The 14,924-nt window shown below is 38.8% G+C and overlaps 1 protein-coding gene across 2 annotated transcripts; it reads right to left on the bottom strand.

The window, feature by feature from the left end:
* Positions 1 to 2,547: 2,547 nt before the first annotated feature.
* LOC108428991 (transcriptional repressor scratch 1) lies at positions 2,548 to 7,834 on the bottom strand. 2 transcript variants are annotated; one of them, XR_001857971.2, is made up of 3 exons: positions 6,941 to 7,834; positions 3,994 to 4,865; positions 2,548 to 3,496 (listed from the first exon to the last, which is right to left on the bottom strand). XR_001857971.2 is itself a non-coding variant. In XM_017700419.2 (2 exons), exons 1-2 carry the CDS (start codon positions 7,521 to 7,523, stop codon positions 4,096 to 4,098), a joined length of 1,353 nt encoding a protein of 450 aa, XP_017555908.1. In that variant the 5' UTR covers positions 7,524 to 7,834; the 3' UTR covers positions 2,548 to 4,095. The 2 variants fall into 2 exon arrangements, 1 of the variants encoding a protein (XP_017555908.1); XM_017700419.2 differs by having other exon boundaries at positions 2,548 to 4,865.
* Positions 7,835 to 14,924: the final 7,090 nt, after the last annotated feature.

The following is a 14,924-nucleotide window of genomic DNA, read 5'->3' as shown; positions in this document are numbered from 1 at the left end:
AGAGTCACGGGACGCAGGGGCGGAACCATGTGACTCCGAGAAGAGGGGGGGACGGGGGGAGAAAGTTTTGAGGGAGACTTTTGAACCTAGGATGTTCGTGTGTGTCTGTGTACCTAAACCTCTGCTATTTTCAGGACTCTCTTTATACCGTAGAATAAAATGAGTACACCTTTATTTGTTTTTTTAGACTGATTTATATATCATTCTACCGGATTGGTTCACAGTCAAGTTCAAAACACATTTCAGTCATTTAAACAGTTTGGGCTGTAGACCATAGTCCTTTAGCTTTGAGTGAGCTTGTAGCTTAGTTGTGTGTATTTTATTAAAACAAATGATAAAGCATTCCGTTTTGTCTCTATAAAAACAATCGTAACACTACCGAAACTTTCCTAAGCATTCCGTAGTGACGGTTTCAGTAGCGATCATCTCAGCTCAAAAACGCTAGCATGTAGCTAACCTACATGACGGCTTTGAACAGTTGTACTGAGGTGTCTTTACACTCATCTTGTATTCGTTATATTGCCATATTCATATTTTTATCTTTATATTTTTATATCTGTTATCTTTACATACTGTTAAGCTCTCTTTTCCTCTGTTAACGCGTGTGTGTTATGTTGAGGGCCTCTTTCACCTCCTCCTTCCAGAGAGGGAGCTAATGTATAGAATAGTATTCCAGTGGTTTGAGAGCAGTGTTTAAGCTTTTCCAGATGGTTCCTTAGGGGAATGTATGGATTTGTGTGTGTTATTCATTTGAAATAAAGCTGTTCATGTTTAAATCCAGATAGTGTCTACAGAGCTTTCATCTCCCCACCTACACAACTGAGAATAAGCAAGAGTACATATACAATTTAGAATATTTTAAAATGTAATACAATAAATGTTTACTTCATCGTACAAAATGTGTTTCGGTGGTGACAATTCTTAATGTTACACGCTGATTTTCAGACGTTTGGACACATTTACGACAGGATCTGATGCTGCGTTTGGGTGCTCATTAGAAGGTCGTGCACACCAGACGGTTAACCAGTAAACACGACTTCACTCCGTTCGAGTCCTCGCTCATAGATACGGCCACCGCACGGAAAAAGAAAGCATGGAGGTGGAAGTTCAGGTGTAAATGCGGCTTTGTCAGCAGTTTGAGCGCCATTTACAGCCGGGGAAATCGGTATTTCTTGGTTTCCAACATGACTCAAATGCGGCACAACTGCTCACCATGTGGCCACGAGGGACAGGGATGCAGTCTCACTCCCTGCTCTAAAATGCAGGGGTGTGGCTGAAAAAAGGCCCCACCCACTTACCGTGTCACGTTGGCGACGTTAAAACCTGATAATTAAATTTTTTTTATTATTATTAAACATTTAAGCTCACAATGAATGTAAATCTTTCAGTTTCACTTTAAAGTCATAAAGTTGTTCCACAAGTTGAAATTTAGGGGTTAAGGTTTGGGGCGGCCACCATCTTAATTAATGCCTCGGGTTTCTATGGATTATTAAACAATCTTAGTAAATATCTTCTGGATGTTGGACCACTCTCACAGCAACACTGCCTGATGTACTAGTGCCAGCATCTCAAACGTTACCAAACATTGCCAAATATTACCAGTGGTCCTGTGGTCAGAAAGTGACCCGTGATGAATGAGGTAGAGAGCGTGAGACAACAGATGAGCTACAGTTTGTGACCATACACCTATATAGTGGACGTCTAAGGTAGGGACCAGTGACTGGAAGTTCAAGGTAGGAGTTTTCAATACGTGGATGGACAAATCAGCATTAAAGTAGCCAAAATGATATCGTAAAGAATAATAGGCATCATAAACATTGATATTTCAGTCATGCCAAGATGCTGCTTGGAGGAAAATGATTTTAGTCCCTTATTCACGCACTGGGTAATTTAATATTCAGTAGGTTGAATTTAGACACACAATAATATCAGAATCATATCAGAATTGGCAAACATTTGCGTAAAATAATATTATCTGCATTGGGCATATTTGACGATATTTCAAACCAATAATTAAAGGTGCATTTACTGTCCTCTCACATTTGCAACCTTACAAAAATAAACGTTATATTCCTCCATCATGCTAATCCAGATGGATTTAGTATCATGTTCTACATTTCCTGAAATATGAATCCAGGAAGATCAGCAGAAATATACTCGAAAAATATCAGATATCGGCATCCCACATCTATACAACCCTAGTTAAATCAGACATGGTCAATCTCTGCAGTGGACACATTAATTGCCCCATCATCGTGAAAAACGTTTATTTAAGCTGCATTAAGGCTAACATGATATAATCTGTGAATTTTTATTTTAAAAAATAGATTTAAAACATTTTATAATAAAAATATAAAGACCTTGTTATATAACACACAGTATTACGCTGGTGAGAGCGGAGGCTTAAACTTTACATTTTCCATTTCAGAAGCTGAAACAGCTCTGCAGTCGAGGAGAAATTGTAAGATAAAAATACACCCTCAGTTCCTCTTTAGACTACGAAGCATAAAACTGCTCCGAGATGCAAATTCATCCTCCAGACAAAACTCAGTGGTTATCAACAGAACTTTAATATTTTCATATCGTGTACACGTTTTCTGTGGCAAACAAACTCAGACCAGCAACAAAAGCTCAGCAGCTCACAGTGCAGCTTACATGGGGAAAAAGCATCTCATAACACTTGACACAGCAGTTAAACTGACATTCTGCTGGACTGAACAATCAGCACAGTTTATGAAGAGATTAATTCAGAAATGTTTAGGCTGCCACAAACCAGACGCACTTCATGGTTTTCACAATAGATGATGCTCCATTTTGAACTGTTTGGTGCACTTAAAAACACCTGTCCTCATCCATACAGCTCTCTAACTTTCCCTCTACACAGCAGACCTGTTGTACTTGTATTTATGTATACGTACAGTACTGCACAAAAGTCAGAGACCACCCTTGGTTTAGTTCATTTCCAGTCAAAATGGCCCTTAAGTTCAAATTCCTTTTTCAGTGTCAAGAAAAAGTATAAAATATACACTTAGCATTAATTTACCCAGAGAATTACATTAACCAAATAAATGTAATTATTCATGCTTCAGCTTTATTACAGCTTTTGTTCTTTAAGGAGGCTCAATTTTAGTTTTTCCAAAGTTCAGTATTACAAGCTGGTTGCAGTTTCTACTTAATAATACTAATAATAATACTACTACTACTTCTACTACTACTAATAATAATAATAATAAGTTCAATTTAAATAGCGCCTTTCACAAACCAAAGTACGTTTTACAGAGAGAAGGAAAACAAGACCTAACACTTTGACAAAGAAGCATAGCGAGCAGTGAAGAGGAAGGTTTTAAGTTGAACTTTAAACGAAGGGAGGGTGGAGCAGTCACAAAGACATTCTGGTAGAGAGTTCCAAAGTTTGGGAGCAGTAGCCCTGAAAGTCCTGCCTCCCACTGTTAAGAGTCTCATGAATGGGACTGCAAGAACTCCATTCCCAGAAGATCTGAGGAAACAAGAGGGACAGTATGGATGAAGGAGCTCACTAAGGTTTGTAGGGTTGACACAATGAAGGAGAAGTTTGTACTTGATACATGAGAAAACTGGTAACGAGTGAAGCTAACGGAGGATGAGAGTGTTGTGTGCAGTGCGCTTGGTCAAAGTGAGGACTCTGGCTGCTGAGTTTTGAATGAACTGAAGCTGATTGAGCTAATTAACAAGGAGACCTTCAAACCAGCTCAATAAATAAAGCCATTAACCAGCATTTTGGCATCAACATTGTTGAGCAGAAGGCAGCAACCTCTCATGTTTCCCTTCCTATTGCAGGTCTTATTTCTGAAATCTTGAATCATTTTTCTAATGGCTGATTTAACTGGAAATTAAATAAATAATAATAGTGGTCTGTGACATTTGAACAGTACTGTAATTATGTATGTAATTTCTGCAAAGTGTCAATTGATGTTCACAACGCAACATTAAATATTCATGTACATGTTCCCTTACACTATTAATGCTTCTATACTGTTGCAGTAGTATGTCTTTTCAAACTCTCAGGCACTCTTCTTGTAACAAACTTGTTCTTTTCACTCCATCAGGCTCTGATGCTCAGACGGAGTCCATGGACTGGGAGTTAAGATGTGGCCAGACATAAGAGGCTCCGGCTGGTAGGAGAGAGAGGGTGGGGTGGGGGGCCGTGGGGGCCATATTAGCTCCCCCGCCAGTTGGTGAGTGTTTAAGGCGGTGCTTCTTGAGCTGGCCCAGCTCACGGAAGCAGCAGCCACAGAGCGCACAGCGATACGGCCTCTCGCCCGTGTGGATGCGCTGGTGCTTATGCAGACTGTCCAGGTGACGGAAACGTTTCTCGCAGTAGCGGCATGGGTACGGTCGCTCGCCTGTATGGATGCGCTGGTGCGTCTTCAGGCAGTAGAAGCGCCGGAAGCCTCGGCCACAAACATTACAGCGGTGTACTTTGTCAGCGCTGTCCCTCTGGACCTCTGCTGGACTTGTTAGGGTGATGTCACCCTCTATGGGTGGCATCAAACCGAGCAGGGCTTCACCTTCACTTATATGGGGCTGAGCGTGTGTGGTGGTCACCGATAATGATGAGGATGCTGCCGCTGGGTCTGACGATGGAAGCTCTACAGGTGGCGATTCAGGTTCATCTTCGATTTTGACAGTGCTCTGTTTGACCTCGCTCCCATCCATCACTTGAATGATACCCAGTTCTGTAACACCACCCACAGGAGCGCCAATCTCAAACTCGAACTTGTCAACAACGGATGGGTCATCGAGGGCTTTTGAGGATGGGCCTGCCACTTGCTGCTCTTCCTGAACGCTCCCAAAATCCTGCACTGCACTGGCAGAGGCTTTATAATCTACAGAAAACAGAGAAAAATAATAAGATCAGTGGATCATTAAGATCAGACATGCAGGTTTTCTTGTAACTTGTGCCCTTGACTTATTATTTCTAGACAAGGTAAGGCTTGTAGTACATAACCCATAAAGAAAGACAACCATGTCCATTTCATCAGATACTCAAATGCAGGTATATTTTCAATGTCAGAACCACCGAATCAGAGGCTCCAATGTCTTTACATGGAACATATTGCCCAAACATTGTGTCTTGGATGGGGGCCTCACAAGGGCCAGTATGGTATACAGATTTTCATTCCAAGCAGGAGCACGTCAGATTGTTTGAAAGTAGAGACCGTCTGATTAAACAAGTGGAATGAGGTGTACTCCTGCTTGATTCGAATGAAAACCTGCAGCCACACCAGCCCTTTGTGGATGACATTGGTGGACTCTGTTCTAGGACACAAGTGGCCAAAGAAGGCTGTGTTTCTCAGCGGTTTTGTCTTTAAAGGCTGGTCCATTTCATGAGATCCTTTAATTATGGCCAAGAAACGTGCCCTTCATTTATGAGAAATCAAAGGACTCCCAAGCCTTCAGTCACTCACAATCCTTCAGTTTGCACAGTATGAACAGCAGTAAAAACAGCCGGGAATGAGGCGATGTTTTTTAAATGTTTGTAAATCTTGGTACATGTCAGTACAGCCTGCTCACGATGCACTGACACCGTTTTTTTCAGACAGAGCACAAGTGTTATTTATTTAGTACATGCTGATAGCGAAACCGATACTATGCCATAACCATCACAATCACGCCCGAGGCTTATGTATCTGAGGAGCTCGCGTTCTGAGTTTTACATCATGTTTTTGGATTGTTGGCTGGTTGAACTGTAGCTGAATGTCCTTTAAAGCCGTACATACACTGTGCAATTTTAGAAATCTTGTTCTTTGGGGACTCACGCTGTACATTTGAATAGACCATCATGTACAAACAAAGCCTATGATTTATCTACTCTGTATATACTACATGAAAATGGTCAGTCAACCTAACATGCTATGTGAAATGCAACCCCTACAGACAGATCTGTCTATGGTCAATTACCATCAAAGCCGTCTCATTCAAAATAACAATAACTGCACCTCCCTATATTTAACATTGATTAGTTAGTAGAGGTGGGGGCGTCTGACATTGGCATGTTATCATTTCGATGAGTAGCCTTTTCCGTTTGAATGGAGAAAAAATTATATCCTCTCCCTCACATATTTGATTTTTTGACTTTGTACAATTAAATACTTCATCTCCTCCTCTCCCCATGTGCTACAGCAGCTCATTTTTGCTTCACTCTCAGTTCCTTTTCTTATTCTATTATTTAACGGGTGATGACAGCCTGCCTCAATTTCCTGTAACTGGTAAAAACAAAATAAAAAAAAAATTAAAAAACCCATAAAAAAAATATGTTTTCACACTGCACCACACCATGGTTCAGTTTGTTCTAGACCAGAACCACCTCTTTTTGGGTCTTTGGGCCAGACTACGGTCTGAGGCACCCTTCACACCTGACATTTTGGTTTGGACCAAATTGAAAAGTTAGAAGATCTGGATCAAACAAGGTAGGTGTGAAAGGACCCAGAGTACCTAGCAAAAATACACTTAAACTAAAACCAGCTTGACTTGTTTGTTCATTAGTGTGGCTGCATGGTACCAGATGTTGGCAGTTCATTTTTATTAATACGTATATAATCATGAGGATGATATACGACCAATACCTAATATCAGTATCAATTCATCCCTGGTGAGCACTAAAGAGCAGCCTTCAGAGCCCATTGATAGGAAGGTCTCTCCTACCTCGTCTGCAGCCTTTGCTTGAGACAAGCCACATTCATCTTAACTGGCCACACCCTTCAACGGTAGTAGCCACACCCTTCATAAATAACAACAGCAGCGGAGGACAACAGAAGGTCTTTCCCAGCAGTAACATGCTCTACTTACACTGTAAGGACATGAGCAGAGAAGCAACAAGAGAGTGGAGTGCGGCACAGCTGTGTCGTGCAGTGTTGAACAGTGACCAGTAACACCCTCCAAAAGCAACACGTACACCCACCTTTATCAGCTAAACCCTCCTCCGTGATGTAAAACTCCTCCACTTCTTCTCCTGTAGTCTCCATCACAGATTCCGTCTCCACTGGTCGTCGTGAACCTGTGGCCTCCTTCCCCGCCGCTGTCCTCACACTCCTCCGCGGCCAATCGCCCTGCACTGTGGGCAGACAGAGCCCCACACTCGGTACGACTTTAGCTCCGTGACTCCGTGCCGCTGCGGTCCTCAGGGACCTGCCGCGCTGGAGCTGGAGAAGGCCTCCCTCGCAAGAGGTGAAGGTGGCCGCAGACGAGTCCTCGGCTCCAGCCCGCCTCTGGTCGAGCAGAAGGCACTGTTTAATGTTCTTCTCGGCGGCGGACACGTAGTAGCGCACGGCCTTTAGCTCGCCCTCGCTCGCCTCCAGCCTCTCCCGCAGGCTACGGTTCTCTCGGCGGGATTCAGCCGCTGCGTCCCGCGCCGCCGTCAGCCTGGCGCTCACCACCCGCGCCGTTTCCCGGAGCACCGTCTCAACAGCACAGCGCACCGCCTGCTCAATGGTGGAGGCCAGCTCGTATTGCAGGAAAGACATGCTGTGGTCTTCTGAAGCCATGCCCGGCGCGCGGGAGAGGTTCGCGGATTTAACGGCGACCTCACAGCCCCCGCTCTCCCCTGTGTTTATGGGTTAGCTTAGCTTAGCCTTTTCGTTTCCTCGCGTTTGTTTTCTTTGTTTTGTTTTCAATTTGACGTCTAGCGCTCTACAGTCATCGTTACAGAAGGTTCGAGTTCCTGTATGACCCACTTTCGAGGCTTTAAGGTTTACATTAAATAAATATATTAGCCCAAAATCAGCAGTCTCACTCTGTGTACGGTCTGCAGCGTCGCATAGCAATGAATGGTGCGAGGGGATTGTGGGAAATGTAGTCCCCATAAGAACGTTAATAATAATAATAATAATAATAATAATAATAATAAGAAGAAGAAGAAGAAGAAGAAATAATATTTGGTATAACAGCAAAAAAAATTTAGACGAACCGGAAAGCGGAGGGGCCTCACTCGCTGTGTGTCTCATAGCATTGACGCGTGAAAATTGTGGGAAATGTAGTTTTTGCTTCTGGGTGAGCTGTGTATATAACAACAATAATACTAATAATAATCATCTGTATAGCACTTTTCACCATATGACACTAAAACTATACATACTATAGTGTGTGATTGATGTTTCCCCTTGCTGTGCAAGACTCCTTGTCCGTGGCAGAGCACATGAACATGCACTATACGGTATAATTCATATGCCAGGCTTAGTACTGGCCCTGAGCTGTCAACAACATGTAAGATCTTATCTGACCATATCATGTTTTGATATGCAATAATGCAGTGGCTCACTTTTCATTATACATCTATTCAGTTTGCAAGACTGGAATTCATTCACTCATTCATTTTGTCATCCACTGATCACTTCCTCCCTTTACGTGTGTTTGGAGGCAGCTTACAGATGTTTTATGGGAATGTCTTGTAAAATGATCCTGCAACTCATCCAACACATTTCAAAATGAAACACTCCTTGTGTGCTCGATGTAAGCAACGCTCTATACAAAACACATTATTCAGCCATTCTTGGCTTGATTTGGTTCCTCTGCTTCTGTGTATAAGGGTCCTCTTTTACCTGTAAGTGTCCAGTGTGGCTGCTTTTGTAAGACTGGCTGCTGATGCACGGTCATTCCGCTTTTTTGACCTTTGCACCCAAAGCCATTGTTTGATTAATAAACATGTGAGAGTTAAACATTAGTGAATGTCTGTAATGTGAAAATCAATTTAACTAAGGCTGTATACAGCACTGTACATGTTAAAGTAGATTACGAGGGGTGAAGATAATACAGAAAAGCTCTTATTGACTAATATATGCAAGTACACACTGTTCAGTTACTGTGGAACTCAATCCAAGGCTGTTCAATTCTGGGTTTATATTTTGAGCATAAACCAATGTGTTTAGTGTGAGCAGAGTTGGTTTCTATATGTCTCCCATCTTCTTCTTTCATGTCTAAATCAGGGCTGACCAGCTTTGAGTGGGTTTCTACAGTTTCTCCCACCTGCCTGTTGCCTCTCGCAGTCCTAATATAACAGAACCATGCTGTGAAGTTTTTGGCCCATGGTTTTAGTTTTAGCTCTGCTGAGTAATTCAAGTGGAAGTGGCATAATTTATATTCAGGCAGATTTCAGAATCTTGTAAATGTTATACTCTAGACTGGTTAATGAAAGAGTAATAGTGCCCTCTAGTGCTCATTGAGTGGTATGACAGGGCCTTCTGGCGTCCTGCTGCTGTTTAGTAAAAGGGAAATTCCACTATTGTTTCAACAATTCTGTATAGCTCATTTGTTAAAATGCAAACTAAGTCATTCATCGTGGTTTAATGTGAAATGCTCTGTTCTGGAGAACTTACTAAGTTAGAATGACTCACAGTGCTGTGCAGGAACCAGACGTCTGAAGTGTTCCGTGCCTCTAAAAGCTCACATCAAGTCATCACATGAAACTGTTATTTGTTTTGAGATATTTTGGCCTAAAATTTAAAAATACATTCAAGGTGGACAAGTACATGCAGGGTGATGTTGGGAAAAATAGTTTTCAAAGAAAACATTTTACCAACATCAATATTATATATAAAAAAATTTACTATTTTTTTTTTTTAAATTGGCTATTTACTATTTTTAATAGCAGCATGTCAGAATCCCTGTGTTTGACTAGTGGCTTGTCCTGGGTGTTTCATGCCTTCTGCCCAATAAGCACTGGGATAGGCTCCAGCACCCCACCCCAGAAGGATAAGTGGCTTAGACAATGTGTGCATTTGTTCTCCATTATTTGTTTCCACTACTTTCGTCAACACTTGAGTAGGAGTAAAAGAATTAGCATTTGAAAACTCATAAAACTACAAAATTCATTAATTTTTTTTACTTAGAAACAAATTAATGTAACTAGTTGCTACTCACCTCTATGCAGATATATCTTAAAAATGCATAGAATGTGCTAGGTAATGCACATAATACTACGTTCTACAAATGAATACTACATACTACATATAAACACACTGTACTTCATAATGTATACTACAGATTCATAATACATACTACATATAAACACACTGTACTTCATAATGTATACTACAGATTCATATTACATACTACATATAAACACACTGTACTTCATAATGTATACTACAGATTCATAATACATACTACATGTAAACACACTGTACTTCATAATGTATACTACAGATTCATACTACATGCTACATATGAACACACTGTACTTCATAATGTATACTACAGATTCATAATACATACTACATGTAAACACACTGTACTTCATAATGTATACTACAGATTTATACTACATATAAACACACTGTACTTCATAATGTATACTACAGATGCATACTACATACTACATATGAACACACTGTACTTCATAATGTACACTACAGATGCATACTACATGCTACTTCATAATGTATACTACAGATTCATACTACATACTACATATAAACACATTGTCCTTCATAATGTATACTACAAATGCATACTACATATAAACACACTGTACTTCATAATGTACACTACAGATTCATACTACATACTACATATAAACACATTGCACTTCATAATGTATACTACAGATTCATACTACATACTACATATAAACACACTGTACTTCATAATGTACACTACAGATTCATACTACATACTACATATAAACACACTGTACTTCATAATGTATACTAGAGATTCATACTACATGCTACATATGAACACACTGTACTTCATAATGTACACTACAGATTCATACTACATACTACATATAAACACATTGCACTTCATAATGTACACTACAGATTCATACTACATACTACATATGAACACACTGTACTTCATAATGTACACTACAGATGCATACTACATATAAACACACTGTACTTCATAATGTACACTACAGATTCATACTACATACTACATATAAACACACTGTACTTCATAATGTATACTACAGATTCATACTACATACTACATATAAACACACTGTACTTCATAATGTACACTACAGATTCATACTACATACTACATATAAACACACTGTACTTCATAATGTATACTACAGATTCATACTACATGCTACATATGAACACACTGTACTTCATAATGTACACTACAGATGCATACTACATGCTACTTCATAATGTATACTACAGATTCATACTACATACTACATATAAACACACTGTCCTTCATAATGTATACTACAGATTCATAATACATACTACATGTAAACACACTGTACTTCATAATGTATACTACAGATTTATACTACATATAAACACACTGTACTTCATAATGTATACTACAGATGCATACTACATACTACATATGAACACACTGTACTTCATAATGTACACTACACATGCATACTACATATAAACACACTGTACTTCATAATGTACACTACAGATTCATACTACATACTACATATAAACACATTGCACTTCATAATGTATACTACAGATTCATACTACATACTACATATAAACACACTGTACTTCATAATGTACACTACAGATTCATACTACATACTACATATAAACACATTGCACTTCATAATGTATACTACAGATTCATACTACATACTACATATAAACACACTGTACTTCATAATGTACACTACAGATTCATACTACATACTACATATAAACACACTGTACTTCATAATGTATACTACAGATTCATACTACATGCTACATATGAACACACTGTACTTCATAATGTACACTACAGATGCATACTACATGCTACTTCATAATGTATACTACAGATTCATACTACATACTACATATAAACACACTGTCCTTCATAATGTATACTACAGATTCATAATACATACTACATGTAAACACACTGTACTTCATAATGTATACTACAGATTTATACTACATATAAACACACTGTACTTCATAATGTATACTACAGATGCATACTACATACTACATATGAACACACTGTACTTCATAATGTACACTACACATGCATACTACATATAAACACACTGTACTTCATAATGTACACTACAGATTCATACTACATACTACATATAAACACATTGCACTTCATAATGTATACTACAGATTCATACTACATACTACATATAAACACACTGTACTTCATAATGTACACTACAGATTCATACTACATACTACATATAAACACACTGTACTTCATAATGTATACTACAGATTCATACTACATGCTACATATGAACACACTGTACTTCATAATGTACACTACAGATGCATACTACATGCTTCTTCATAATGTATACTACAGATTCATACTACATACTACATATAAACACATTGTCCTTCATAATGTATACTACAAATGCATACTACATTTAAACACACTGTACTTCATAATGTACACTACAGATTCATACTACATACTACATATAAACACACTGTACTTCATAATGTACACTACAGATTCATACTACATACTACATATAAACACATTGCACTTCATAATGTATACTACAGATTCATACTACATACTACATATAAACACACTGTACTTCATAATGTACACTACAGATTCATACTACATACTACATATAAACACACTGTACTTCATAATGTACACTACAGATTCATACTACATGCTACATATAAACACACTGTACTTCATAATGCATACTACATGCTACTTCATAATGTATTCTATAGATACATACTATATATTAATGCTTACTATAGAACTATATACTAGTTCCATAGATGTAATTACATACCATGTGCTAAATAATCCTGCATACTACATTTTATAATATAGTCTACATAGTAATGCAAACTTTATACTATACAAGCATATTAAATAATACTTTTAAATCCATAGTATGTACTGCAGATGAATTTCATGTCCTAATACTGCCATATTGCATAATGGTAGAGTAATGCATACTACATACTACATACACAATCATGACACATACTAATTAAATACACATGCATACTACTTACTGAAGATGAATACCACAGTAAATTGACTGTTTTGCCATATATCTGTTACTGAATGTGCTCATTAAAGATGGCAGATGTTGCAGCTTATGAGTTTTGTATTGGATATTAGATATTAAATATCATCTATTGTGATGCATTCTAATGCTATTTTAAGTCAATTCAAACCAGCAATAGTAAGATAAAATTGTATAAAATAGTGATTAGAATAAGCAGTATGAAATGTCTATTCAGTTCTGTTATTTCAAACATTTAGGGACATGTATGTCTGAAATAACAGGGATGTAATTTTGGCAACACTGTAACTACATATGATCACACATGAGCTGAATAGTGTGGGACTGTACAGTCGAGCACACTGTAAACATTCACCTACGGAGCCTGTTTTTGTATTTATCTGTATGTACTGGTGAATGTGTGTGGTGTGTTTTCTTGCCTTATGTTTTCTGTGTGCGTAGGATTGGTGTACGGCTCTTCGTGTCCATCCCTTCAACCATCACTTGCTTGGGCCTCTGCAAACGGTGTTGCTAGGCAACCCCATCCTCAGCTACTACAGTCCCTAATGGGGCCTTAAGAAGAGCAGGGCAGGTGGAGCGTACCATTTCATGGGCCGGTGAAGGGTGGGATGATGCACGGTGATCAGTAGCCCTGGTTTGGCTCAGTACGCTGTGTATTAAAGCTCCAGTACCACTGAATCAGTCGGGGGTGGGGGGATGCAGGGTTTTGCCTATAAAGCGAGGCCCTAGAAATGAACACTGCGTTTAAATATTATTTGCTTAATGTTAATCACCCCCCACCCCCAACCCCACCCCCATCCCCATCATGGCGTACTATGTAGTATGGTAGTATGCAGTTTTGGATGCAACTTGAACCTATAAAGTAGCAAGCGAGTTGTACTGTTTGTCTATATTTTATGAACGGTATCATATCTATTTAAGTCTAGTTCTTATAGTGAAAAGTCAGATGCCATATATATAGCAGGGCTGCCCTTGTCCCCAGACACACGCAGTAATTGTACCTGGTGTAATTAGGAGTAAGCATCCCTTGGGTGTCTCCTGAGAGGAAAAGCACAGTGGAGACGAATTTTAATTAACACCATGTGAAGTTATTCAGGGCTTGCACTGTGATTGACGCATCATAACCTGCTCAAGAAATCGCCTTTTTTCGTCATTCTATAGATATTACACAAGCGTTCTACTATATAGTACAGTACACTACACACTATACTACCTACTATTAAGTAATGCATTCTACATACTCATTTTGACCGTATACTATATGCTTCAGATGAACACTACGCTACACTATGCTACTTCACACTACACTCAGCTGTATTATAGCACATACTACATACTGCAGATGAATACTACATAGTCTATGCATTCATGATCCTGGACACTACATTCTACTCTATAATAATGCATACTGCATACTTTACAAGCATACTACGTACTAATTTAAATGCATACTACATTCTGTAGATGAATACTACATGCTATGTAATACTGCATACCACATTTTACTTTACAATGACGCATACAGTATACTACACAAGCTTACTATATACCAATTATAAATGCATACTATATACTGTGGACGAATACCACATACTCTGTGTACTTACATGATGCTGGACACTACATTCTACTCCATAATAATGCATACTACATACTTCACAAGCATACTACAAACTCATTTAAATGCATACTACGTTCTGTAGATGAATACTACATGCTATGTAATACTACATAGCAGATTTTACTATATGACAATGCATACTGTATACTACACAGCATACTATATACTAATTATAAATGCATACTATACACTGCAGATGAATATTATGTGCTACATCATACTGAATACTACCTTCCAATCCATAATAATGAATACTGTATTGTACACTATACTATATACTAAGTATATGCTATATAATCTTGCACACTACATTCCTACATTCTA

Source organism: Pygocentrus nattereri, chromosome 23, assembly GCF_015220715.1.
Source record: "Pygocentrus nattereri isolate fPygNat1 chromosome 23, fPygNat1.pri, whole genome shotgun sequence".
Taxonomy (NCBI): Eukaryota; Metazoa; Chordata; class Actinopteri; order Characiformes; family Serrasalmidae; genus Pygocentrus; species Pygocentrus nattereri.
This window is presented reverse-complemented; position numbering and strand designations above follow the sequence as displayed.

Excerpts from the sequence above, each read along its gene's own strand:
- LOC108428991 (XM_017700419.2), bottom strand. The coding sequence starts at position 7,523 with ATGGCTTCAGAAGACCACAGCATGTCTTTCCTGCAATACGAGCTGGCC. Across the intron at positions 4,866-6,940 it reads GGAGGGTTTAGCTGATAAAG|ATTATAAAGCCTCTGCCAGT; the intron begins GTGGGTGTACGT and ends TGTTTTCTGTAG.